Below are 25,892 nucleotides of genomic sequence, written 5' to 3'. Positions count from 1 at the left end.
TGACTAATGAGTGCTTCTAATCATAAACTTATTGCCAACAAAATAAAACGCTACAAATCATTACATCAGGGGTTTGGGTTTTAATCCACTCAGTGTGACGTCTCCAGCATTATGTCCCATAAATCTTTTCTCCTCGGCTTGCTCAAGGCTATCCCCGACTCCCACCCCCACCCTGGGGTCCACATCTAGTAAATGGTACTGTTTTCCTCTCTGCTGTCTAAGTCTAAAATTTTGGAGACCAACTATTAAGGACTGGAGGAAAGAATGAGTTACAAAATCTTAAGGGATATTAAAACTAGTGAGACAAAATTGAGGAGGAATGCCGTGCTCAACATGATCTCAAAACAGCACTCCACAAATCCCTGTTCATTATAAAGAAGAAACAGGGAGCTAGTCAAGGGCACCGCAGTATCACCAGTGTCAGGACACCACTATCCTTATGTGCCCTGGACCGAATGCACCAAGGAGGTCACAATCTCACTTATGGGCATGTGTTCTTGTCAACAGTGCACAACCTCAACCTCCTTGTAAAAAATTAGCAAACTCAAGTGAAGGGACGGTCTATAAAACAATTGGTCAGTACTCATTAAAAATTGTCAAAATGATGGAAAAAAGACCAATAGATTAAAAAGAAGGGGGTCAGAGGTAGGAAAGAGAGGAAAGTGGGTAGTACTGGGGACTGAAAGAAGAGACCTGATATAGCATTTATAAATATGTTCAAATGAACCCCACTATCATGGATAACTATAATGCACTAAAATAAATACTTGTTGTAAAATTTAAAAATCAGTAAAAAGTGTCAAAGTCATGAAAAGTCAGGAAACACTGAGGAGCCTCCAGGGATTGGTGAGGCCAAGGAGTTGTGACAACAGGGGACAAGAGTCACAAGAGACTGCCCAGAGGGGGCACCTGGAACAGGCACTGCAGGGGTTTTCTAGGCATCTGAGGAGAGGAGGCATGCCAGGAGGGGGTCAGCCGGGGGAATGCGGTGTTCTGGAAGAGAGGGTGCAGGCTAGAAAGTGCAGAGGGTGGATGGCTGTACTCAGGCAGAAGTCAGCTCCAGGGACCTGGGCAACTTGCAAAGGGGTCTGGACTTCACCTTGAGAGACAGAACTGCTCCTGGTGGTGGTGTTTTCTTTTCAACTGTTCTGAAGTAATTTTAGACTTAAAAAACAAAAAAACAACTGTACAGTTACTCTAGTCCATTCATTTAGCAATTATCAAAACAAAGAAATTAATACTGGAGCACTATTTCAACTAAATTACAGAATTTATTCAAATAAGAGTTTTTTGGTTTTTTTTCCTGGACTTTGCTCTGCTCTGGATATAAACTAGGGTTCCATACTTTGTTTAGTTGCTACCTCTGACCTGTGACAGCTCTTCAGTTCTCCCTTGTCTTTCACGACCCCAATACTTCGCTGAGTACTGGTGGGCTAATCTTATGACATCCCTTCACTTGGGTCTGGCAAGTTTCTCAAGGTCACTGAAGACAGGCATTTGAACAGGAGGGTTAAAGCGTGCCTCACTACTTGTGACACAACTTGGTTTCTTGATTACGATGGTTCTGCTGTGTTTCTCCATGGTTACCATTTTTCCTTTTCTTATTAATAAATATATTGGCGGAGACCATTTGAGAACAGACAAATACCACTTTCACTGGAACTCACCCAATGATCTTAGCATCCACTGGTGGATTTGCCTGCAACAATTATCACTGTGGTGTTTTCAATGACAATCTTGTCTTCCTATCCCCACCACCCTGTCTGAGACCCAGACAGGATCTCACTCTGTTGCAGACCATCAAACTAGCACATTTCCTGCCTCAGTCTCCAACCCCTTGCTTGGATTATAGGCACATGCCACCATGCCTAGCTTCAGTGTTGATTTCCCATTCTGGTTTCTTCTATGTATACTCACTGAAATTCTTGTGTAAGAAAGGTCGGACTCCTCTCTTCCATTTATTAATTAATTCATCCATTCATCCATTTATTCATCCACAGACACATGGATGTTTACTTTATTCTATGGCTATCCTCCAGTATCACTGTTATTTTATCTTTTTTGCTCAAATTACTGCAGCTTTCCTTGGAGTTCTTTCAGGTTGGCTCTTGGGTCCTTTCAAAAGTCTCTGTCTTCTTTGTGCCCGTCTTTACTTTCTGGCACAAGATCTTCAGGCTCAGGGTGTATTTTTCCTGCCCTGGCAATGAACCAACCAGGTCTCCAAAGACATTGAAGTTTTAAGTACTATCTGATTACATTCTGGAAGCCCTCCTTTGGTGGCAGTTCAGAGTAGGAGACTGATGGGTACTATGCCTGGAAGCAGACAGGCCACTAAGAGCCCCTGTCACAACCCAGAGCTAGTGAAAGCTGGAACTGAGCAGAGGCAAGGGAGACAGACTCCAGAGATTTGAGAGATAGAAATGAGAGGTCTTGGCATCAGTTCAATGCTGAAGAATAAGGGGGAGGTAGCATCTCTGATGATTCTCAAGCTTCCCCTGGGGAGTCTGGTAGCTAGTAGCCAGCACAGGAATGAAGGACAACCTACCTGGGGGGTGAGGAAGTTGGCCCACGTGGGCTTAAGGTGGCCACACAGCAGTGAGGCCAGGGGAGCCAGCATGTTCAGTGTAGATGAGATTGCCATGGAGAGAGGGAATGGTGAGGTCAAAACCCAGTGACTATCAAGGTACAGAAACAGACAGAGAAGAGAGCCAGAAAGCAGACTACAGGGGAAATAGGACAAAAGATGCCACAGAAGCCTGGAGAGTGTGGAGAAGATGCTCCACAGTGATAAATAAGTAGGCAGGTCAATAAGATAAATACCTCAAAGTTTTCACTTGATTTGGCAATTATATTGACACTTTTTAAAAGAACAGCTTTAATGGAGTCATGAGACAGAACCTAATTGCAGAGTGAAGACAGACAGGAGATGAGACTGTCATCAAGTGGATGATTCTTTCAAAAATCCTGGTTGCAAAATCAGGGAAAGTGTGGCACCTGCTAGAAGAGAATGTGGTCTCTTTGCTTTTGAGGGATTCACCCATTCAACACTTGCAACCTCTCCTCTCAGGCGGGCACTGGAAAAGAAGGAAGCACTCTTTCATAAGAGGGAGGAGGAGCCAGGAGAGGAAGGAGAAGGAAAACACACAACAGGAGAAGAGAAGAAAGACAGTGGGCATTCAGTCCAGATTGTCAATCTTTGCTCGATAAAAGAATGACAGGTAAATAATCATGACATTACATTCAAACAGCATGTGGCATTCAGATTAAAAGTGTATATATACAAATTTTAAATTCTAATACTGCAAGTGAAAGATTAACAAATTACTACTTGCTGACCATTTTTATATGGCTTTTAAATCGTTTTGCTAGAACAATAAAAGTATGTGACAGAGTTTGCATGTCACTTGCAAAGCCTAAAATATTTCTCTTTACAGAGAAAACTTGCCAATCCCTACTCTGGGTAGTAAATGCACATCATTTCAAAATACAGTCCAAGAGATATGCAAAATAACAATTTTGAGAAATCATTTCTAAAAGTCAAAAAGCAACGGCAACAGATCTTTAAAAAAGAAAATCAGACACACACACTGCCTAGGACTCTATATGATGATACAGTCTTTCCGGACAGTGATCTGGTTCCATGTAGGAGGAATAACAATCTGTTCTACCTTCTGACCTGGGATATAGCCCTCAAGCTGAGTCTACTTACAAAATACAAAGAAAAAGGAAGTGAATTTTTTCTTTATTTGTTTATAAAGTCACTATTCAATAGGAAAAAAGAACTAGAAATTAAAACATCAAACAGGAGAATGATGAAGCAAATTACATGGAACAGCAATATGATGTAATAACAAATAGCTATTAATAATGATGCTTATGGGCATTTACGTTGAGAAATAAGAGAGGGATGAAATGACTTCAGGTGAAAAGCTGAACCACAAAAAATGTGCATATGTGGGTTACAACTATAATGCATTTAATATGCTGTTCAGAACCAGAAATTAACTTAGAGTGCCATAAATAATTCAACTCTCATGTGATTTCCATACTTCTATATATAAAATAGATTTAAAAAATTTGTATCTAGCTTTTGTAATTTCAAAAGTAAAGAAGTCAATACAATTTACCTCAAGAGAGAAGGTTTGACAACACATGTTCAAATATTAAGATAAATTCAAAGACAGAATCATGATACAGCAACTTGAGAAGCAAAAAAATTCTTCTAGAGTGAAACAAGCTTGGTTCCTTGTTCTGGTCACACCCTGACCTTTTGAAAATACACATAAAAGACAGACACTCATGCCACAACCTGTCAAACAGTTCCAGATTTTCTACTAAGGAATTATTTTCCAGATGCTGTTTAAGAGAGGCTGCTCTGGGGCCTTGAGACTCCATGCAGAAGGTCACCTCGAGAGCAAGCCCCTTTGCTTCTGGGGCCACTGCTGCAGGTTCTCCCTCCCTCACTGGAAGCCGGCTTTCTGGTTCTTTTGTGCTGAGCATACAAGTGGCACTAAGCACTGCAGAAATACATTTCAGCAACAGGCCCATAGCTCTGCTCACTTTCCAATTTTTCTCTCCCAGTAGAAGGAGAGGGAGGGTTTATGACTTTTCAAATACAGTGGGCCTCCTGAAGAAATCCAAAGGGCTAGTGTTGCATGAATCCATCGCAGTCTTTGGGTCCATTCTTTCCAAGTAGTTCAAACCAAAGCACCAAGTGAATGTCAATCTGTTTCTCTTTTTTGAAAAGGAGAGTGGGGAGAAGGGAACAGAAGAACTAAAGCTTCCCTCAGCCTCCGTCGCCCTCTGCCAGGCTCCCTCCAGTAAACGAGGGGCAGCTTCGGGATCAGCTTCCATTCAGCACCTTCCACTCCACCTCCAAACGCCTATTTTGCTCTGGCACCTCCTTGATTTATAACCCACTGCTATAAACTTCTCCAAAAGCTTGGAGCTGCAAGGGCCTTCCAACATGCTGTCAGGGGATGAATGCTTCTCAGCCACTTCTTTAGTCCTGCTGGAACAAAAGCTCTGCTGAAGCCACTATTTCTGAATAGAGAATTTGGTCTCTTCTTCTCCCAGGTTTCTTGGCATCAGAAATGGACTTTGTTGGAACTGTGCCATCTAAAAGAGTACAAAATCAGGGCTCTCTTACAGGTTAAACTCTACTGTTAAATGATGACTTTGTCCCTCTGCCCTGAGCCCCCATATATATTTAGCTGTTAGGGCAAAAAGTTTAATCTCATTTGGAAGATCGGTACTTAAAGTCTGCAGTCAACTGCACTCTCTTATGCAGGGAAGTTGAATTTATGGTTTTGGTGCCCTTGGCCCTGGAGCTTCGAGATGATGGGCTCTGAAAACACCCAGCCCACTCATCTCTTTCATTTCTCCCACTAGATAAAGGATCAATGGACGTCATGCTAACAGTGCACACCACACATACAGGAATCTGTAGGAGGGAGGGACTACTTGGCAAAATTGGGAAAATGTTATGAAGAGAGATATTTGAATTACATCTTGAATGATGACTGCATTAGCTTTTCATAGCTGTGACAAAATACCTGAGAAAAACAACTTAAAGGAGGGGAAATTTATTTTGACTTACAGTTTTAGAGATTTTAGTCCATTGTCAGCTGGCTCCATTGTTCCTGGGCCTGTGGTGAGGCAGTAAGTACGTCACAGCAGAAGCGCATGATTGAACAAAGCTGCTCACTTTAGGCCAGCCAGGAAGCACAGAGAAAAAGAAGAAGGGGCCAGAGACAAGATATAGTCCCCAAGAGCATGTTCCCAAGGACCTACTCCTTCCAACTGGGTTCCACGTCCTATATAGTTTCCACCTAATCCCAATGGTCCAATCCAGCTATAAATTCCTCAGTTGATGAATTCATTGATAAGGTCAGAGCACTCATGATCTAATCACTTCCCCAAAGCCCCACCTCTGGACAGTGCTACATTGGCAAGAAGCCTTCAACTTGTGAGCATTTGGGGGATAGTCCAGATCCAAATTACCACAGTGAACATGAACTTAGCTGCCAGAAAGCAGTAGGAAATCAAGAACAGCACAGACAAGACACATGTGCAAGAAAGGAACACACACATATGTGTAGAAGTGAAACATTCTGTCGAGCTGTCAAGTGCCAAAGAGCACAATTAGAGTGTTCACACATCAATGCTACTGCAGATTCAACAACTATAAGACTGCTACCTTCCATTCTTCCCTACATAGCCCAGCTCAATACCTGTGTCTCTATTTTTTTCTTCATCCTTGGTTCCTACGCCCAATTAATAACCAGTCCGTTTCTTCTCTAATTCCCGCTATTGGCCAGACTCTGGTACCTAGGACATCACCATGATGCAATAACCTGAATCATTCTAGCAACTCCAGCTGCATCCCCTCCCAGTACTCTCAATATACAAAACTAAATTATCTTCTTAAAGTAGAGCTCCATCTTATTACTAGTACCATTCTTAAATGACTACCAACTAATGATTGACAAAAATCTAAAACCCAGCACTCTAGAATACTGTTACCCTTTCTGAATATCCACACTTTCCATCATTCTTAGATGAAGCTTCTGGTCCAGCCACGCCTGTCTCCTCACTGCCCAGGGCACATATCCTCTGCCTTTGCACACATACCTTTGTTGTACCAGAACAATCCCCTCGCTTCCTCTTCAGTTTCCCATCCATCCACTCCCAGCTCTCCAAGGCTCCCCCATATGTGAGGACCCACGTAGTCTTACCCTGCAAAACTCCTGGAGTACTTCCAGAATATCCATATAACTAAAACAGATTTTACTTCATACTTTCAAAAACTATAGTTCACAGCTAATCTTAAAATTGAAGAGCAGATTCTATACTTCAGAACATCCCTCTAAACTGCTCGTAATTAGGTGCACACAGTTGGTGATGACGAGTGTTGTTTACTGGTGGTAAAGGCCATCACCATGATGCAATAACCTGAATCATTCTAGCAACTCCAGCTGCATCCCCTCCCAGTACTCTCAATACACAACATTCAATATAAAGGATCAATGGACGTCATGCTAACAGTGCACACCACACACACAGGCATCTGTAGGAGGGAGGGACTACTTGGCAAAATTGGCAAAATGTTATGGAGAGAGGAAGTCGCCAATGAGCCCGGGAGCGATCCTTATCTTTCCTTTTCTTTGTTAATAATTCCTAGTGCCAAATATCTCCGTTCTGCTCACTTTGCTCCAGCCCCACTACCCAGCCTAGTCCCTAGCGTCCTACTTCCTGACAGTGGCAGCCAGCCTGTAAAGGCCTGCATCCACTCTTGTCTTTTATAATCCATTTTCCATGCTGCAGCCCGAGTGTTAAACGTTGTGATGTTTAACACTGCCCGTAACTCTCAAAATCAAACTTGTCTATCTCAGACTAAACTACATCACAAAATTGTCTTTTTGTTCCTTCATCCTCCCTCCCTCACCAGCTCCCCAAGGATATATTATAGGGAACATTTTAGCTTCTTTGGAAGTAGTATAAATGCCAGGCTGCCTCAGGGACCACAGGCCCTGAATGCCACTCTGATCCCCTGAAGAGTCCTGCCTGTTGGTCCCTCTCTCAGGACTCGCAGGTGTCCTGCTCCCCTGCTCTGCTCCTGCAGAAGCTGCCTCCTCCACCAGATCTGTTTCAAAGGTGCTTGCTCAGAGCAGGCTCCCTGCACCCAGTCAGTCCACAGGCAGGCCCCCCCCCCCACCCCGTGTGTTTCCTTTAGAGTGTTCCCATCTGTCTGTAATTAGACTTCTTTATTGTGGCCTCCCCGCCAGACTCCTCGGCTGCAAGAACCCTGTCTAGCTCATGGCAGTGCCACATGTAAACATTCAAGAAAGGTTTCGTGAGTGAATGAGCACGTCTGAGAACCTCAGTCGAGAGTCAATGGTCTCTACTTAAGACAGTGGTGTCTGGGAATGCGGCTCACCAGGGCTGCTAACACGGTAGTGACAGGGAGCCAGGGCAGTCAACTTTTACAGCAGACTTCAGAAGTGCCTACTCAGAAAATAAAGCAAACCTACTCTTTCCCCACTCTTGAAATTCTGACACTATCCTATCCTATTACACTAGTATACGCAACATTGCAACATTAAGTGAATATCAAAAATAATTTAAAAACCTTTAGTTTTTTGTCTATTTCCCTTACTAGCTCTACAGAGGTAGAAAAATAAATATGCTGAGTTAGGGTTTCCATATTCCTGGTTCTTACACTGTGATTCGCTCAACTGGCAAGTGGCGCACAAGGAAATGAGCTTTGAGGGGCAGACTACTGGGTACACCACTGAAATGTAGGCACCAGATGGGCAGTGCCTTTGCTAGTTGTCCACCACCTACCAGTTGCTGCGGTTTCCTGAGTTACCACCTGTGTTTCTGGTAATGAATGTAATTAACCTGTATAAACCCCCTGAACAATCAAAACTAATTACATATGAGGTCCCTTTACTGTGAAATGTATCTACGATGAAATAATACACAGTATGTTTCAGTAACGTTGGACAACGTTAATTCTTGAAACGTAATCTATTATTGGGTTAAGGCAGTGACAATCTTCCTTCCTTCCTTTTTTGCTTTCTCCCCGCCACCCCCACCCTTTTTATTGGGGATTGAACTTAGGGTGCTGCACCACTGAGCCACATGCTTAACCTTTTTATCTTTTGAGACAGGGTCTCAGTTGCCGAGGCTGAACTTGAACTTGTGATCCTCCTGCCTCAGCCTCCTGGGATTACAGGTGCGCAATGCTGTGCCTGGCAGTTATAACATTTCTAAAGAAGGTCCTGACATCTGTGACAGTGGTAAATATCTTCATAAGCCCCTTTCCTATCAATATAAAAGGAAACTGAAGGAAGCCTACCAACTCCTTTTCTCCTGACCCCACTGCAGGTGATGAGAATGAGTATTTTACTCCTCCCTGCCAAGAACAGGGCCTGTAATTTTTATGTAGGGGACAAACCTAGTAGTTTTGCTTATATAAGACAGTAGCTGTTAAAGAGTCCAGGCAGGACAGCAGACCAATGAACCGCATGCCCAAAGAGAAGCCTCTAATCTGATACAGGAAGTATAAAGCCTTACTCCTGGCTCCAAGCAGGACAGGCTGGAAGTCTGTGGGGGACTGGGCTCACCCATTACCAAACAAACGAAGGCGATGCAATCAGATGGTGGGTCCTACTGGCCTCCAATTCTGTCCCCAAAGTAGGTGGGACTGAGAAGGGCAAAGCAGGTGGGGCAGAGAAGGGCAAAAGCAATTAGCAATGTTCTTTCTAAGGATTCTCAGTGCCTTTCAAAATCCCACCAGTCTTCAACTCCTGGCTTCATTTCTAGTGAACATTCCCTATGTGTTAGAAGAGACTCATACAACCTCATATCCTAAATAGAAGGACTACTTCTATTTAGGAAACTTCAACACGAAGTTTCCTCCAATTCAGGGATTGGTCAACATACACCATTTAAGTGACAGAGACTGCATACCTTTGAGCTCAATAATATTAAACAATTTGCAATTATTCACAGACATATGCAATTGATTACTGATGAATGCTAATAGGACTATAAAACCATGTTTCACTTGGGTCTATTCAGTTGCCATAAAATCACCTCTGTGTGCATATGTGTGTTTAAAAGAGAAGGATTTATTCAAGTGAGAATAAAAGAGACAGAGCTCCAGCAGGTCAAGAGGTGACCTAAAGGGGTTGCCCTTAAATGGTCATTAAAATTATTATTATTTTTTTTATTTTTATTTAAAAAAATTTTTTTTTTTTTAAAGAGTGAGAGAGAGAGGGAGAGAGAGAGAGAATTTTTTAAATAGTTATTTGTTAGTACTTGGCAGACACAACATCTTTGTTTGTATGTGGTGCTGAGGATCGAACCCCGGCCGCACGCATGCCAGGCGAGTGCGCTACCACTTGAGCCACATCCCCAGCCCCATTAAAATTATTTTTAAAAAGAAAGTAGAGAGAACCACAAAAAGTAGAGAGAACCACAAAATAACTATAAGCAAAATATACATTCAAGTTTTTATATCCATTAGTATGCTAACTCCAAAAAAGGGGAAAAGAAATTTATCTGTCTATATCTCATCATTTAACAACTGGTTTTAAAAATCATTCTCCCCATTTTTCCATTTATGATGGACACTGCTCTGCATAGCTTTACTGCTTGAAGGCTGTATCTGTTTTATCTAACAAAATATTGTGCCAAGATCTGATTTACCTGAAACATCACATTTTCCTAGCATCTCTGAAGAGAGAGAAAAGGCAAATTCCTTCATTACCATAGTATATGATAAAGTACTACACAGGCCAACTATTTCTTATCTGAAATGCATGGGACCAGAAGTGTTTTTGAGTTTCAGAATCTTTTTTGTTAAACTTTGGAATATTTTCATATACATGAGATATCTTGGAGATGGGACTCAAGTCTGAACACAAAATTCATTTATGTGGGGCTGGGGCTGGGGCTGTGGCTCAGTGGTAGAGCACCTGCCTTGTACCTGTGAGGCACTGGGTTCAATCCTCAGCACCACATAAAAACAAACGAAATAGAGGTATTGTGTCCAAGTACAACTAAAAATAGATAAACAAACAAACAAATAAATAAATACTTTAAAAGATTCATTTGTGTTTCATATACACCTTACACAGATAGCCTGAAAGTAATTTTTACACAATATGTTTTACGTGTCTGCATTTTGAGTGTGACCCATCACATGATATCAAATATGGAATTTTCCACTTCTGGCATTATATTGGTGTAAGAAGTTTCAGATTTTGGAGCATTTTAGATTTCTGTATTAGAGATCCTTAACCTGTATATTTATATTTCATATTATTCCCATAAGAATTTTGGGACAAGTTAGGGCATTTGCCATTTATTCCCATACAGAAACGGAAGCAGCAACATCAGACCATTGTTCTATGGCCAACTCACTCTCTGGCAGTATGTTTTAACTCTGCTCTTTCAAGGTCAAGAACTCTGGCCAGGGGCTGGGGATGTGGCTCAAGAGGTAGCGCGCTCGCCTGGCATGCGTGTGGCCCAGGTTCGATCCTCAGCACCACATACAAACAAAGATGTGTCTGCCGAAAACTAAAAAATAAAATATTAAAAAAAATTATCTCTCTCTCTCTCTCTCTCTCTCTCTCTCTCTTTAAAAAAAAAAAAAAGAACTCTGGCCAGGTATTGGAGCATTTAGATGGACATATGACTTTTTCCTCTCCACAGAGCTAGAGTTGTCACCTTTGCCTTTGATTACCTTTCTTCTTTGGACTCATTATGGCTTAGGAGGTAGAGAACCCATGGGAAGCACTCAAATTCAAGGTTGCAACCAGAGCCTGCCACTCTCATACCTCACACCCCCACATCTCCACCCTTAACCCAGAATTCTAACTTACAAATTATTCATTTATATTACAGCTTTAGTATACAAAATGATAGCCTGTGTCCTTCCAAAGGATGATGCAGCTCTCTAAAAGACTTGCTGCACAGGACTCATACCCCAACCACTCCCTATTTGTCCTAATTATGTTTTCTTTATGGATTATAAATTGAATTTTAGGTGCTACTTTGATATCATGAGAGAGATAATTAACACTTTAAACAATGGATAAGGTGGTTTTGTAATCTGAATGCTTAGTCTATATCATCCAAATCTAAATCCTAAGGAACCAGAGTTTCTATGTGGAAAAGCACTACTTGAATCTCTAAACTGGAAAATAAAAATTATCTTAAGAATGAGAAAGTGGGGCTGGGATTGTGGCTCAGCCGTAGAGCACTCATGTACCATGCGCAAGGCCTTGGGTTCGATCCTCAGCACCACATAAAAATAAATACACAAAATAAAGGTATTTGTCCAACTACTTCTAAAAAATAAATATTAAAAAAAAAGAATGAGGAAAGGGACTTACAGGGAAAATACAAACTGTAAGAAGAAGCAGGGCTGGGATTGTGGCTCAGCGGTAGAGCGCTCGCCTAGCATGGCTGGGACCCGGGTTCAATCCTCAGCACCACATAAAAATAAAAAGGCATTGTGTGTGTCCATCTACACCTAAAAAATAAATATTAAAAAAAAGAAGAAGCAAAAGTCAAAAGGATATAGGTATAAGATGAGGAATAGCTTTAGACCACCAGTGTTAAACACAGTTAAATTTTATCACCATTACTCAAAATAAGAATTCTCAGGACCATTCTATAACACATCCAAATATTCCACATCCAAATTCTACAGCATTTCCAAATATTCAACACTTCTCTTTATGTTTAGAGTCATTAGTGTAACAAGGATTTTATTGATTTGTTCATCATTTGAAACCTTTCAAAAGCCTTTAGAATCAGCACACTCGCCGGCACAGCCTGGTATAAACACAGGCATCTTTATGCTTAAACAAATCCTCTGATCCACACTTAAAGCGCCCACTTGCAAGTGCCTGGTCTCCCCAGAAGCCCAGACAAAACCGCTTCTTTGATCATATGAAAGTGAAAACAGTTTAATATTACATTTGAAAAACTCCATATGAGCAGGGCTTAACCAAACAAACTGCAAATAGCAGGAGGAAGTTGGGGGAGAGAGAAAGAGAAAGGGAATATCAATTTAAATCATTTAACTATAAGACCTTCAGGACATTTAATCTTTTGAGCATTTGTTAGGGAAGCCTTATAGTAGGTAGATAAAAACAAACAAGGCTTAGATTCATTAAAAGATATGGCTCAACTCATTTCCCATCACCGTAAGAGTTGGACAAGGGGAAAGTCAATTTGATTTTAAGAATACTCAGGATCTGGCAAGAGACTCAGACCCTGTAGCTTCTAACTGGATCCCGTGCACCAAGAAACTTGGCAGCCTACAATTGCTACTCAAAATCCTATGCCAATCGTTCAGAAGTTGCTCTAGATAAGGACATCTGCAAACTGAAAGCATACATGGAAGTTAAAAAAAAAAAAAAAAAAAAGGATTACTAAAATATCATAAAGAAAACAGGGCTGGGGATGTGGCTCAAGTGGTAGAGTGCTTGCCTGGCATGCGTGGGGCGCTGGGTTCGATCCTCAACACCACATAAAAATAAAGATATTGTGTCTACCTAAAACTAAAAAAAAAAAAGAAAACAAATGTTATTAGCTGAACATTTCTTTTAAGTCACTTTGCTGCCCTGCAGACTCTCCTGGCCATCAAGGAACCCTCATGGTTATAGCCACCTCAGGGGTATGTACGGCACCAACAAGGAATTAGAGAATCTGAGAGGAGTTGCCGGGTCACTCACATTAATCAATCAAGCAAAGGGAGCTGGGGACTAAGCGATCTCTGTACAGAATAGATGATATAACGGACTTAGTACCCCTGTGATATTAAACCTCAGAACAAATTTCAGCTCCATAAAAAGGATGACAATAATTCCCATGTTACTATAAAACCTGGACCCCCAACAGAGACCACATTAGTGTCCTTAAGTGGTTTCGTCAACATCATCTATGAGTCAAATTTCAGATTTAAATGGCAAAACAGGATCATCAATAATTAGGCCTTGGAACATAAGCAGATGAAGAGCATGAAACAAATGCTTGTTACAACACAGTGTCATGGGCGGGATTCACACAGCAGAACACCCAACCAAGTCCTGGGAAGGGAGATGTTTAAACATCAATACATAATGATAAAGACTTAAAAGAGACCAGCCTCCCTACAATACACACATATGGAGCAAAACAAAAACAGCATGCAATCTAGGCTTAAAGGGAATTTGCTTTTCACGTAGCAGAACGGACCTCACTCACAGATAAGGAAACTGGGTCCTAGAGAAACTGTCCAAGATGATCTTTGCTGGTTTTGAGGCCTCAGTAGGCCAGTTTTCTCTCAAAAATAAGAAGGGGGGGAAAAAAGCCACTTAGGTTGTTAGTTGACTCATCAAAGGATCTGAAAATCTTGGGAACCTTTACTCTCAAAAACTGAAAGCTAGGGGCTGGGGTTGTGGCTCAGAGGTAGAGCGCTTGCCTAGCATGTGTGAGCCACTAGGTTCAATCCTTAGCACTGCATAAAAATAAAATAAAGGTACTGTGTCCACATACAATTAAAAATTAAATGTTAAAAATAAACCCTGAAAGCTAATAATATTGCTGAAAGACAGTAGAACGAACCGGACATAACTTTCCTGTGTTCACATATGAATACACAACCAGTGGAATTCCACAAAACATACAATCACAAGAATGGGATTCTAATTAGAATAAGTATACTTCATGTATGTATAATGTGTCAAAATATACTCTATTGTCATGTATTTCTAAAAATAGCAATCAAAAATTAAAAAAAAAATAATACTGCCATAGGTCCCCAGAAAAACCTAACATCTCAAAAGACCAGGAACCTGTACAGAGCCACTATAGAGTCACTGCAGAGGTACAGAGTGGTTCATCTTTCAATTCTCTCCTCATGTATTGTGCCCCAGGAACCAGGCTCAAAGGAAGGGGTCTGAACTCCACATGGGCAACAATGGGCTCAGGCCTGGACCAGAGGGGTCCCAGACACTGCAATATTACAAAGAAAGAGAAACTTCCTATGAGCCCCATGGAGGACTTGGGATTGCTGAGAAAGGAAAGACTAACGGTCACGGATTGTCATTTATATATGGAGTCAGTTTTGGCTTTCTTTGTTTTTTTTTTAGTCTTGCCATTCTTAAGAGGCCCACTTAGGTCTACATTTAGTTTTCCCAACAAGTCAAAGGAAAAAAAAAGTTGCTTCAGTATGACAGAATTGGATTGGCCCTCTGTTGAGCACAGGAATCAATAGATACATGGCTTCTAAACTATACATCTCAGACCTTCAGACCTCTTGTGAGTTACTATGAAGTTCACTAAAGACATTAAACAAAACTCAGGTTTATAAAACTTCAGAGATTATCAGACTTTTAAATATTCAATTCATATGTTAATCATATCACAGATTTAAATGCTTAAGCTTCAAAAAGAAACAATAAAGACCAACCAGTTCCAAAGCATACAAATTCATTTTGTTTCAGTGTAATTCTCTGTAGTATCATCCATACAAAATAGATACATTATAAGAGACAAATATCATTGGCATTAAAATTACTAAGCAGTTTGTTTCTAGGTAGCAATAAATATTATTCAAATTATTTTGAAATAGCCTTGAAATTGATAAAGAACCACAAAACATTTTATCATTTCAACAGCCAAATAAAGTAATTCATATGTTATTGAAGAAAAATATTGACCGATTCATGTTTATTGGTAAGATCTTAAAAATATCTATCCTACCAGTTGCACAAAGGGTTGAAAATGATGGGGCAAGGGCTGTAGTCAGTGGCAGAGCACTTGCCTAGCACTTGTGAGGCATTGGGTTCAATCCTTCACACCACATAAAAATAAACAAATAAAATAAAGGCAGGCTGTCCATCTACAACTGCAAAAAAAAAAAAAAAAAAAAAAGTTGAAAGAAGAGTTGAAAATGAATGTGAGAGTGCTTGATAGTCACTTAAATTATAACATACTATAAGTTACACCGTGAACAACAGTTAAATACAAACAATGTTCTAACTTGATGGTTAAGAGTTAAAGAACAGCCATTATGAACTTGGAGTCTACTCCTAGTTCAGCTGTTAAGTACCAGAAACCTCATAAATGCTCAATTAAGTGCCTATTCTCCTACTTAAGAAAGTGACAGAATTGGACCACAGAATATCTTTCCTAACTGGCGGATATCACTATCTCAGTAGACCTGTGTGCAGACCTGGCAAGTGTTCAAAACACTATTATTCACTTTTTCAGAGGTGGCTCAAAGATTGAATGAAAGACATATTTTATCCCTCATTTGTCAGATTACTGAACCAAAGACAAGACTAAGCCATCTATCAACTCAGAGCTATGAGTAAAAACAGGAAACAAGGAGTGGGTCTTCAAACTCTTGAGTCTGCTTGGCTAACAAGGAAATGGAGTCAAGCCTCTATGCCCAGTGTGCTATGACAGAAAAGCAGGCAGGCTTCAACACATTTACTAAGCCTCTAGGCACTGCTCTTTCTGGGTATGAGGGGCCCAGCAATGAACCAAAGAAAAATCTGGCCTCACAGGGCTAACACTGTGGTTGAGAAAGATCCACAAAGTAAATGAGTAAAATATAGGGTATATTACAGCAGTAAGTGCTATGGAGACAAGTGAACCGAGATACCACGTATTTCAGGATTTGCAACTTCTTTTAAGCTGACTACATGCCATTCAAAGAACTACAACAATAACCAATTAAAGTTTTCCTGAGCATTTCCCCAAACAATGACCACTACTGTGGATACAGGGAAGGCCCTGGTCTGATGATTTTGTTACTGACGGTTCTAACCTCTGAATTGCCAGCTATGGGCTGTCTGTCACATTGATGGCCTAAATTCCTTATTAATAAAGACTCTCCCCCAGCCCCTTAAATCTGCTAAGGAAGAGTGCAAATATAATTATAGGAGAAAGCCAGAAGCCAGAAATTTCGAGGGCACTTGAACTACTTCTGAGTTAGCACAAACATCTCCTAATGCAAAGGTGAAAATGCAGTTTGTGTGCTGAGTTCTGCTGGGATAAAGCACTAAGAATACAGCACATATCATCTTGCTTTTTCAGACCTGTCAATCTAGAGGTATTCTCTACCATTAGTCTATATTTAACCAGCTTACTGGGCACTTTCTTCAGCTTTTAGTATTCCCCCTCCCATCATTTACTGACAGAGCAATCCAGTTTGCAGGAAAGTTGCTAATAGAAAAGATCGCAGCCTCCTGCACGATCTGATACGCTTGTATAAGCACTGTCTTAACCTTTTAATTAAGCTGGTTAGTTGAGCTGGTAAATCAGGTTAAGCTCTGTTTTACTAAAGTTTTAAAACGCACTATTATTAATCGCTAGAATATCAAGGTTTGGGTCTGTAATTGATCCTGAGCATTACAATACGTCTGGGAAAACTCGCCCTCAGCTTCCTCCATCAGAAACACACAACCCTCCTCTCAAACGGACTTCTCCCGAGGAGGAGGGAAAGTCTCGCCGACCGGCCCGGGGGTCGGCGGCTGCCCCCGGGGCTTTCCTTCTGTCCACGCCCGGCCGGGAGGCATTTGTGTGGCTCCTCCGCGGGGAGGGCGCTCCCGGTCCGCCCCCGGTGCCGGCCCAGCCCACTGCGCGTCGATCCGGAGGCAAGCGGCCGGCAAACTTCTGCCGGGATCGTGGGCCGGGCCGGGCCGGGCCGGGCCCGGCGCAGCGGCGGCTCTCCCCGGCGGGCCCCGCCCTGCTCGCGGGCGCAGGTCCGGCTCGGCCGGGGGACCTCCGGGGTCCTCCGGGGCGGAGCGGCCGCCGGGGGCGGGGGCCGGGGGAGCGCCGAGGGGCCGCGGCCCGGCCGGGGGCAGCTCTGGGGGCGCGGGCCCGGCCGAGGGGGCCACATCGCAGCTGTCCCGGGGCGCGGCGGCCAGGCGGCCCGGCCGGGCGTCTCCGGGAAGGACGTCGCGCTGAAGGCGCCGCCGCGGACCCCGGCGGCCGAGGATGGGGACCGGCGACCGGGGACACGCCCGCCCCGCCCCGCCCGCCCGCCGGCCGCGGACCCCCTCCTCACCTGATGTACGGGCTGGCCGCCGCCAGGATGTTCTTCTGCACCGGGATCTCCTCCCCGTCGAGGACCAGGTGCGCGTCGCAGAAGCGGGACTCCTCGCGGAAAGAGCTGAGCGCTCGCAGCAGGCGTGCGGCGTGCTGAGGGTCAGACACGGCGCTGCCCTCGGCCATCGCGGCACCCGCTGCTCAGCGGCCGGTCGGGCTCCCGAGGCCGCCGGGCCCGACCCCTCGAGCCGCCCGAGTCCGGCGCGCGCCCTGTCCGCACACCGCGCGCGCGCCCACCTGGCCCGGCTCTTGGCGCTGCGAGCTGTGGCTGGAACCTCCGGAACGCGCCTGCGCCATCCGCGGCGCGCGGTGCTGGTGACTTTAAGGAGCCTCGGCATTGCGTCATCTCTCCGCGACGCCCTCGCGCCCTTCCCTCTAGCTCCCGTCGCCGGAGGCGGCCAATCAGAAGCGGCCTGGCTCCGCCCGGGCCACTGGCGGGCCCGAGCTGCACCGGTGCCGGAGAGCTCGGGGCGCTGGACCGTGCCCCGGAGGGCCGGACTCCTGCGGGCTCTGCGTACTAGCAGTGTGGCCGTGGGTGAGGTGCCCGTCCCCAGCTTCTCCATCTTCAAAATGAAGACGCGGACTCGTGTGAGCGAGGGCGCAGTAGGTGCGGCGCGCATCGCGAACCTGGGAAGAGGAGCTCCCCGCCGAGAGCGCCGAGCTCAGGGAGCGGAGCCTGAAAAGCCCGTTTGGGTTGCGGGCCGGGGAGGAGATGGAACAGATGAAGCTGGAGAAATACATGGGATGCCTTAAATTTAGAAGGGCCTACTTGGCTGTGGTAAGGAAGTTGATCTTGATCCGGTAGGTGTTAGGAACTATGGAAGGGTTTTTTGTTTTTTTGGTGTTTTAATAAAGATTGCTAAGCTACCACGTAGAGAATGGGGTGGCAATGGGGGTGCTAAAAGCAGGTAGGTGCTTAGATACTGTAGTGATTGACAAGGGACTGGTGGCCTGGGTGAAAGGGTGTAAGTGGACAATAGTTTATTGCTTTAGAAGAATAAAATTGTGTGATATAGAAAGTCCAGATAAATGTTCTCGTTGAATAACTACTTGGACGTTAGTTCTTTTAAAGGAAAAGTGGGAAACACTGAAGAGGTGGGAGATAGGATGGGATCAGATGCTCAACGCAGTGAAGATCAAGACTGTGTCAGGAAACACCTCTGGGTCAGCTCACCCTGCAGGGTGAGCCTCATACCATCTGAAGTTAACCTGAAGGTTATGGAACGCACATGGGACTGTGGAATGTACTTCCCATTTTGTGTAAACATTCGGTACTCAGTAAGCCTCCAAATAATTAGCAATTTTTATGAGGACCAAGTTTCAAAAGACTGGTCAGCAGCATACCTGACAGGGGAGAATGCTGTTTTCAGCTCAGACTTCAGCCAACGCAAAACCTCCAGTAGAGTCTTAGGTCTTTACTGTGAGCCAGCCAAGTCTTGGAGTCACTGGCAGTAGATATCTGATTTCCCACGGAAGACTGGGTTGTGGAAAGGATGTTAATAGTGGAAGATTCACACATTTCCAATTCCTTCTTAAAAGGTAGTTCAGTATTTATGGGTGCAGTGAAAAAAATGTCTAGGATTTGCTTCAAAACAAAGGGATATGGAAAGCAGGTAGGAGTAGAGATGAATCAAAAGTGGCCATGAGTTACTAATTGTTGAAGCCAGGTAATGGGTTGCATTATTCTTTGTTTCTGTGGGTTGTTTTTTTTTGGGGGGGGGGGTTACTGAGCATTGAACCCAGGGGTACTTAACCACTGAGCCACATCCCCAGCCCTTTTTAAATATTTTATTAGAGACAGGGTCTCACTGAGCTGCTAAGTGCCTCACTAAGTTGCTGAGACTGGCTTTGAGCTTGTGATCCTCCTGCCTCAGCTTCCTGAGCTGCTGGGATTACAGGTGTGTGCCACTGCGCCCAGCTCTATATTTTTGTGTTTGTTGAAAATGTTATATTAAATAATAAGACCTGGTGCAGTGGTGCATGCCTGTAATCCTATCGACTTGGGAGGCTGAGGCAGGACGATTCCAAGTTCGAGGACAGCCTCAGCTACTTAGCAAGGCCCTCAGAAACTTAGTGAGATCTTATCTCAAAATATAAAAACCTGGGGATGTGGCTCAGTGGTAAAGTACCCCTGGGTCCAATCCCCAATATCATAACAAACACACATACACACTCTCTCACACACAACCAAAAAATCAAGAGAGGCAATAAGAGTTTATCTTTTGTGTACCCAACTCTGGGCACAGTCAACACTGTTTTCTCCAAGCAATTGCTGTACTTTGAACTTTGCATTAGCAGTAAATTTGTTTTAATAAGTTTATTTGTTCATGTTACCTGCTAACTTGTATGTTTATTGTATCTCGGCATGATTTCCAAGTGCCAAGCATAGTACTTGACACATAGTAGTACTCATTGAATGTAGAAGGATAAAAAAAAAAAAATCTGTGAATACCAGACACTTAATAAAGGTTTTCTAAATTATACTCTCTGGTCTTAGTTAATTTGTTTTCTTCTCAATTGGGTTTTAAAATGGTGTATATGACTTGGAGAGTTCTCTGTCCAATGTAGGTATTTGATAAATACTTAATTGATTGCTTGGAATACTGGGCTATTCTTCAAATGACAGGGATTCCAAAATAAAACAAAGAGGCCCAATAACAGAATCACCTCAGGTAACCAGTTATCCCACAGTGGGAAGGTTGCCTTAGTTGAGATAATACGAAGTGAGTGGGGATTAGTCAGGCAGCCTGGTAGAGGTAAATCTTCTCTGTTTTGATGGAAGGAAGGAATAGGAAGACCTGGACAGAGGCTAATACACAATGTCAATCAGGAGAAAGGTAGTTGCTGGCTGGAGAAGCTCATTTGGGCAACTGGCAGAGCAAATCAGCAGAAGACCCCTGATTTGCCTTTGAATACTTTGAATACCACTCCCACTGCTTCCAATATTTTCCATCCCTGCATCTGCCTGGTGAACTCTTGTTCATCTTTTGAAAGCCAGCTTAAACAGAACCTCCAGGAAACCTTCAGCCAGCTTCCCAGGACAGAGTGGCTCAGCCATCTCTGAGGCCCTACCATGCCATGTTCATGCTTTCTTGCTGCACTTGCCACTCTCACTGTGCTTTCATTTACTGGTTTGTAAGTCTGTCCCCCTGGTGGATTGTGAGCTGCTCCTGGGGCAGGAGCTGTGTTGTGCTGTGGGCACATGCTTGACATAATTAGCTAGACGTAGCAAATTAGGTAAATGAGATAGAATGGGATGCAGGATGTCAGACAAAGGGGCCGGGTGGGGTTTGGGGGAGCTGAGAACACATATCCCCCCCACTCCAGCTGATGGCTCTGAGGGCCCAGTGATGCCGGATATAACAGTTTTTCAAAAGATCCTGAAAGCTCAATTCTATATGTTGAATGTTCTGGTTATTCACCATTAGCAACTAATTCCACTGGGGTAAGAGGCAGAGTAGCATGGGTCTACAGGCAGGATCTAGCTTTAATTCATTATCAGAGGTAATTAGAAAACTCTTAGTTTACTGAAAAGGTAGTTGATAATCTAAAGGATGCTATGTTGCCAATAAAAAGTAAAGTGATAGTAGCTGAGTTCAGGTGCCTTAAGAAAGCTCATCCTGGTGCCATGGGGAGAGAGAGGGTCCAAGCATGGAAGGAGGACTTGCGAGGCAGGACATAGCCTCCCACTGCGGCAGGAGCCACTCCTGGTTGAGCCGTTGACAGCTTTGCACCCTTCTCTATGTTGCTTAAACTGAGCCGCCCTTGATATTATTTATGACCATCAGAATGGTGCAAATAATGTTGTTGTTTCCCGACATTCCATAGGTATCAGATATCAGCTGTTATTGTGAAACAAGCAATCTGAGACATCTGATACTGTCCTGGCAGTTTCAGTCTCTGATGACTGACTGTGGAACTCTTCTGTTTTATAGGCTAAACAACCTCTAGAGAAAGAAATTTTTTTTTTTGTCTGATATTAACAGTAATCATTCAACAAATGTGTCTTAGCTGCTGCTGTCTGATCTGCTGCATATACAGTGGTTGAGAGAGAGTTATCTTAGTGGTCTTACAGAGACCTTATTCTCTGCACTTTCATATTTATATTTTCTGCACTGATCATATGCCATTCTAACAACCAAGAAAAAAAAAAAAGAAATCATAAAAGAAAAACAAGCAATTTCAACTTGCAAAAAAATAAACTTTCTTTTGCTGTGGAAGTTGGGCCCTCAAGAGAAGAATCACCTTAGGAATTTGGGCCTTTATTTTTAAAAAACTATTAGCCCAATAAAATGAACACTGTAAAACAAAGAAAAAAGCCAGTAGTTTGAAAACTTTAGAAAACATTGAATCAGATGGATTCAGCTTATTGAAGAGAATACTGAAGTACACGACCAGCAGAGGTCTTGGTCAAGGTCATTCAAGTGACCTTGTTGGGCAAAACAGAAGTGCCTTCCAGCCCTGCAAGCTTTTCCATTACACCAGGTTGACTTCATGAACACCAATTTGGTTGAGACAGTCTCTTCTGATTCATTTTAAGGTAGACTTCAGACATTTTATTGGGTAAATTTGTCATTTGTCCAAATCTATATATAGCTTTTTGCTTTCCGAAAAATCTAAGCTCTTCCAAATTGCTGAGTCAGAGAACATCTTAGTATTTATAACACTTGAGAGTTGATTCTATATATTTCACAGTAGTCAGAGAACAGTCTTAGAAACCAGGGAACTAATTAAGTTGTAATGAAGCTCCAAGACCATACAAGGATAGTTCCTGTCCAAATCCATGCTCTGCCACCACCACAGCACAATGCTGGACACACAGTAGGTGCTCAATAAATACTGGCTGAATGTAGCTGGGCATGGCAGCATATGCCTGTAATCCTAGCACCTCAGAAGGCTGAGGCAGGAGGATTACAAGTTCAAGGCTAGTCTGTGCAACCTAGCAAGACCCTGTCTCAAAATAGGAAGGGCTGGTGATGTAGCTTAGTGATCAAAACACCCTGTGTTCAGTCCCCAGTACCTAAAAATAAATAAAAATAATAGATAAGGAGATTGGAGATTTTTCCATCTATAAGGGGTGACTTCAGATGTTTTCTATAATTCTCCTCTGAACTCTAAACTGGCTTACTCAACAGCCTGCTTGCCATCTCCAATTGGACATCTCCTTTGTTGGTTTGTTTTTTAGCGGAGGAAAGTTTATTTTGGCTCATAGTTGTATAGGTCCAGTCGATGGTTGGCTGATTCCATTGCTTTGGCCCAAGGTGAAGCGTAACATCACGGCAGTAAGGCATGATGAAGGGAGCTGCTCAGCTCATGGCAGCCAGGAAGTGGAGACAGAGACTAGAGACCAGCTGGACATCTAACAGACCTGTGGACCCAACGTGTCAGGAAATAAGTTGATTTTTCCCCTTGAACCTAATTATTCAAGTAAGCGGCAGCACCATTCATTTAACCAGGTAAAAACTTGGAGTCATTCTTGACCTCTCTCAGGCCCTTCATCCAACCCATCAGCACATCCTGCATGTCTTAGGCAAACTGTCTTCTGAATCCAGCCCTTCTCATGGCCTCCACCAATATCACCCTGATTCGGCCTCCATTCACCCCTCTGGCCTCTTCTCTTGCCTCCTTAGGAATTCTTTCTCCCTGTAAGGTAATTAGATCAAGCGATATTTTAGTTCAAAGTCCTCTAGTGGCTTTCTATCAAACTTATAAAAATCTTATGCCCCTGCCATGGCCTTCAAAGCCCTGTGTGATCTGGCCTTCTGTTTCCCTTGTAACCTCACTTCCTGTCACACCTACCTCTCAGTGTGCACCAGCCAAACTGGCCTGGCATGTTCCCACTTTTGTACTGTCTAATTTCATAGACTCTCTTATTCTCTTAGCTTGCTCTTCAAAGTATTGCTAGACTAAAATAATAGGAATATAGCATGTGCTCAACAAATATTTACTTTCTGAATGAATGTGTGACTGAAAGCCCTCCTGGATCTTTCCATCTCTTGCCATCTTATCCAACACTGCCAATTTGGAGGAAGCTGACTTATCAAAGGACCTGAAACTAAACTTCCATACCTTGGAAGGTCCCAATACAACAGCTCTGGGCATAGATGTTCCCAATAACTTTTTCAAATGAGGTCCAATGCCAGAACTTTATTTTTCTCTCTCAAGGTGCACTGCTTTGCACTTTTTACCCTATCAATTTGGCTTGGGTATTGTATGCTGGTCATATACTTATGACCATCATGGGTCAAAATTTGTCCTTCCCAACAATCCTAGCTGGTGCACAACTGGTCTTGCAATGAGCCAGTTTATTCAGTAGAATTTCCATTGTGTAACTGGCCTGAGCCTTAGGGTCTCTTTTAAATGTCTGTGAAGTCATTTGAATCCCTTTAATTCCTTGGATTCCTTAACTGCTTCCTCCTGGGTCTCTTTCTCCCAGCCTTGGGATTTGGGGAAAGTTCCATGGCTTCTTAGTTCCTTCTTCTGAGAAATTGGGATAATATTGCAGTTCCTCCCACGCTTACCACCAGGATAAAGTGACGTGATGCTGGTGAAGTGCTGACCACTGGGTCTGGCACATAGAAGGTGCTCAATAAATGCTTTATTATCCCCTCACCATCGTCCTTGTTTCTAGTGGCATCCTTCCCTGCTCAGTAATTATTAACTTCCAGTTGACTTTAAGTGAAAGCCTAGTCTCTCCACCTGCACAGTCTGGGCCCTGGCAGGTGTACCCCCTCCAGGCCTGGGTTGACAAGCTCCCTTCTTGCTTCTCCCTAGGATTTGGGCAAACTTCATCTATTTTCTAACTCTATCTGACACCTACAGTTCTTTAAACATTCCATTCTACCCCATTTTTTTTCATGCCCCCTGCATTTATTTTGTTTTTAGCATTTAATCCATTCATCTATTTTCTGAAATATGTCAGACCTCTTCTTTCACCACCAAGTTTTGGAACTAATTAATACTTTTCATTTATTTTTAAAAAAGTTTCTACCAAAGTATAGCCTAGAGTAAGGTGCACTAACCTCATGTGTGCAGCTCCGTGCACATTTGGGGATGATGACACCCGTGAAATCACCAGCCAGGTCAAGATGAAGGACATTTCCAGTAAGACCTGAAGGTGCTCTCAGCCGTGCTGTTCCTCAATACCACTCTCCCAACTTCTCCTATACTTCAGCTTTTGTGTTTGGTTTTTTTCACTCCATATGAGGTCTTTGAGATCCTTCCTTTTTGCCACTTGTAGCAATGATTTCTTTATTGCTATGAGTGTACCATTCTGTGGGTGTGTAACAACTTACCCACTTCTTATTAATGAATCTTTGGATGGTTCCTAGTTTGGGACTATTGTAGTGAACTGTTATGGGTGTTCTTAAAGAGTCTTGGTGGGATGTCCGCACTTTTTCCTTTTGAGGCTAGGTCCAAGAGTTCACCTGTTGAGTTGTAGGATGGGCATATGTTCAGCCTGAGTAGGGACTGCAAAAGTTTTCCAAGTTTTTCAAATTATACTCCCACCAGTAATGTCTGAGAGTTCTGGTGGCTCCACATCCTGTAGTAATTGGTGATGCCAGTCATCTAATTGTACCCTCTGATTGATGTGCAGTGACATCTCTTGTATTAATTTGTATTTCTCTGGTGAATAATGATGGTGAATGCCTTTTTTATATACCATGTAATCACTTGGTGTTCTGTGGTTAGGGTTAGGAGGTTATTTAAGTTTTGTCACTACTGCTGTTTTTTTGTGGAGCTAGGGTTCCAACTCAGGGCTTCACTCATGCTAAGCAAGTGCTCTGTCCCTGAGCCACACCCCCAGCCCCATTATTTTAAATTAATTTGCAAGGGGTTTTTCAGTATATGAATGTAAAGATGAATTTCTGCCTCTAGTTCATAGTTTGCCTTTTTACTTTTAAGTGGTCTCTTTTAGGAACGGAAATTCTTAATTCTAATGAAGTTCAATTTATCAGTCTTTTCTTTGGTGGCTGGTGTGTTCATATGCTGTTTAAGAAATCCTGTGATCAAGATATCCTCCTGTGCTTTCTTCTAGAAGCTTTTCCTGTTTTCCCATTTACACTCAGGTCTGTGATCCAACTCAGATGTATGCATTTTCTTAAATCTAGCTCAAAATTCAGTATTTCAGAGACCATGGTCCTAAATGTGAAATCCACTCATGCTTTTAACTACTTATTCATTCAATAAAAATTTTAAGCACCTCCCAATGCCAGGTACTGTGGGAGACCACAAGCAATTAGGGTCGGAGGTAAACTTAAGGAACT

General features: G+C 43.0%; 1 protein-coding gene across 2 annotated transcripts in view; it reads right to left on the bottom strand.

The window, feature by feature from the left end:
* The window catches only part of Gan (gigaxonin), a 383,888-nt gene that overhangs the window by 36,126 nt on the left and 321,870 nt on the right, over positions 1-25,892 (bottom strand). Inside the window, exon 1 of one of the 2 annotated variants that reach the window (XM_076837792.2) lies at positions 17,585-17,854. The exons of the other annotated variant lie outside the window; for it this stretch is intronic. Within the exon in view, the coding sequence (XP_076693907.1) occupies positions 17,585-17,751 (167 nt within the window). The 5' untranslated portion in view covers positions 17,752-17,854. Of the gene's footprint in view, positions 1-17,584; positions 17,855-25,892 lie in introns of those variants that run through there. 2 annotated transcript variants of the gene reach the window in all.

The sequence above is a fragment of the Callospermophilus lateralis genome, chromosome 18, assembly GCF_048772815.1.
Source record: "Callospermophilus lateralis isolate mCalLat2 chromosome 18, mCalLat2.hap1, whole genome shotgun sequence".
Lineage (NCBI taxonomy): Eukaryota > Metazoa > Chordata > Mammalia > Rodentia > Sciuridae > Callospermophilus > Callospermophilus lateralis.
This window is presented reverse-complemented; position numbering and strand designations above follow the sequence as displayed.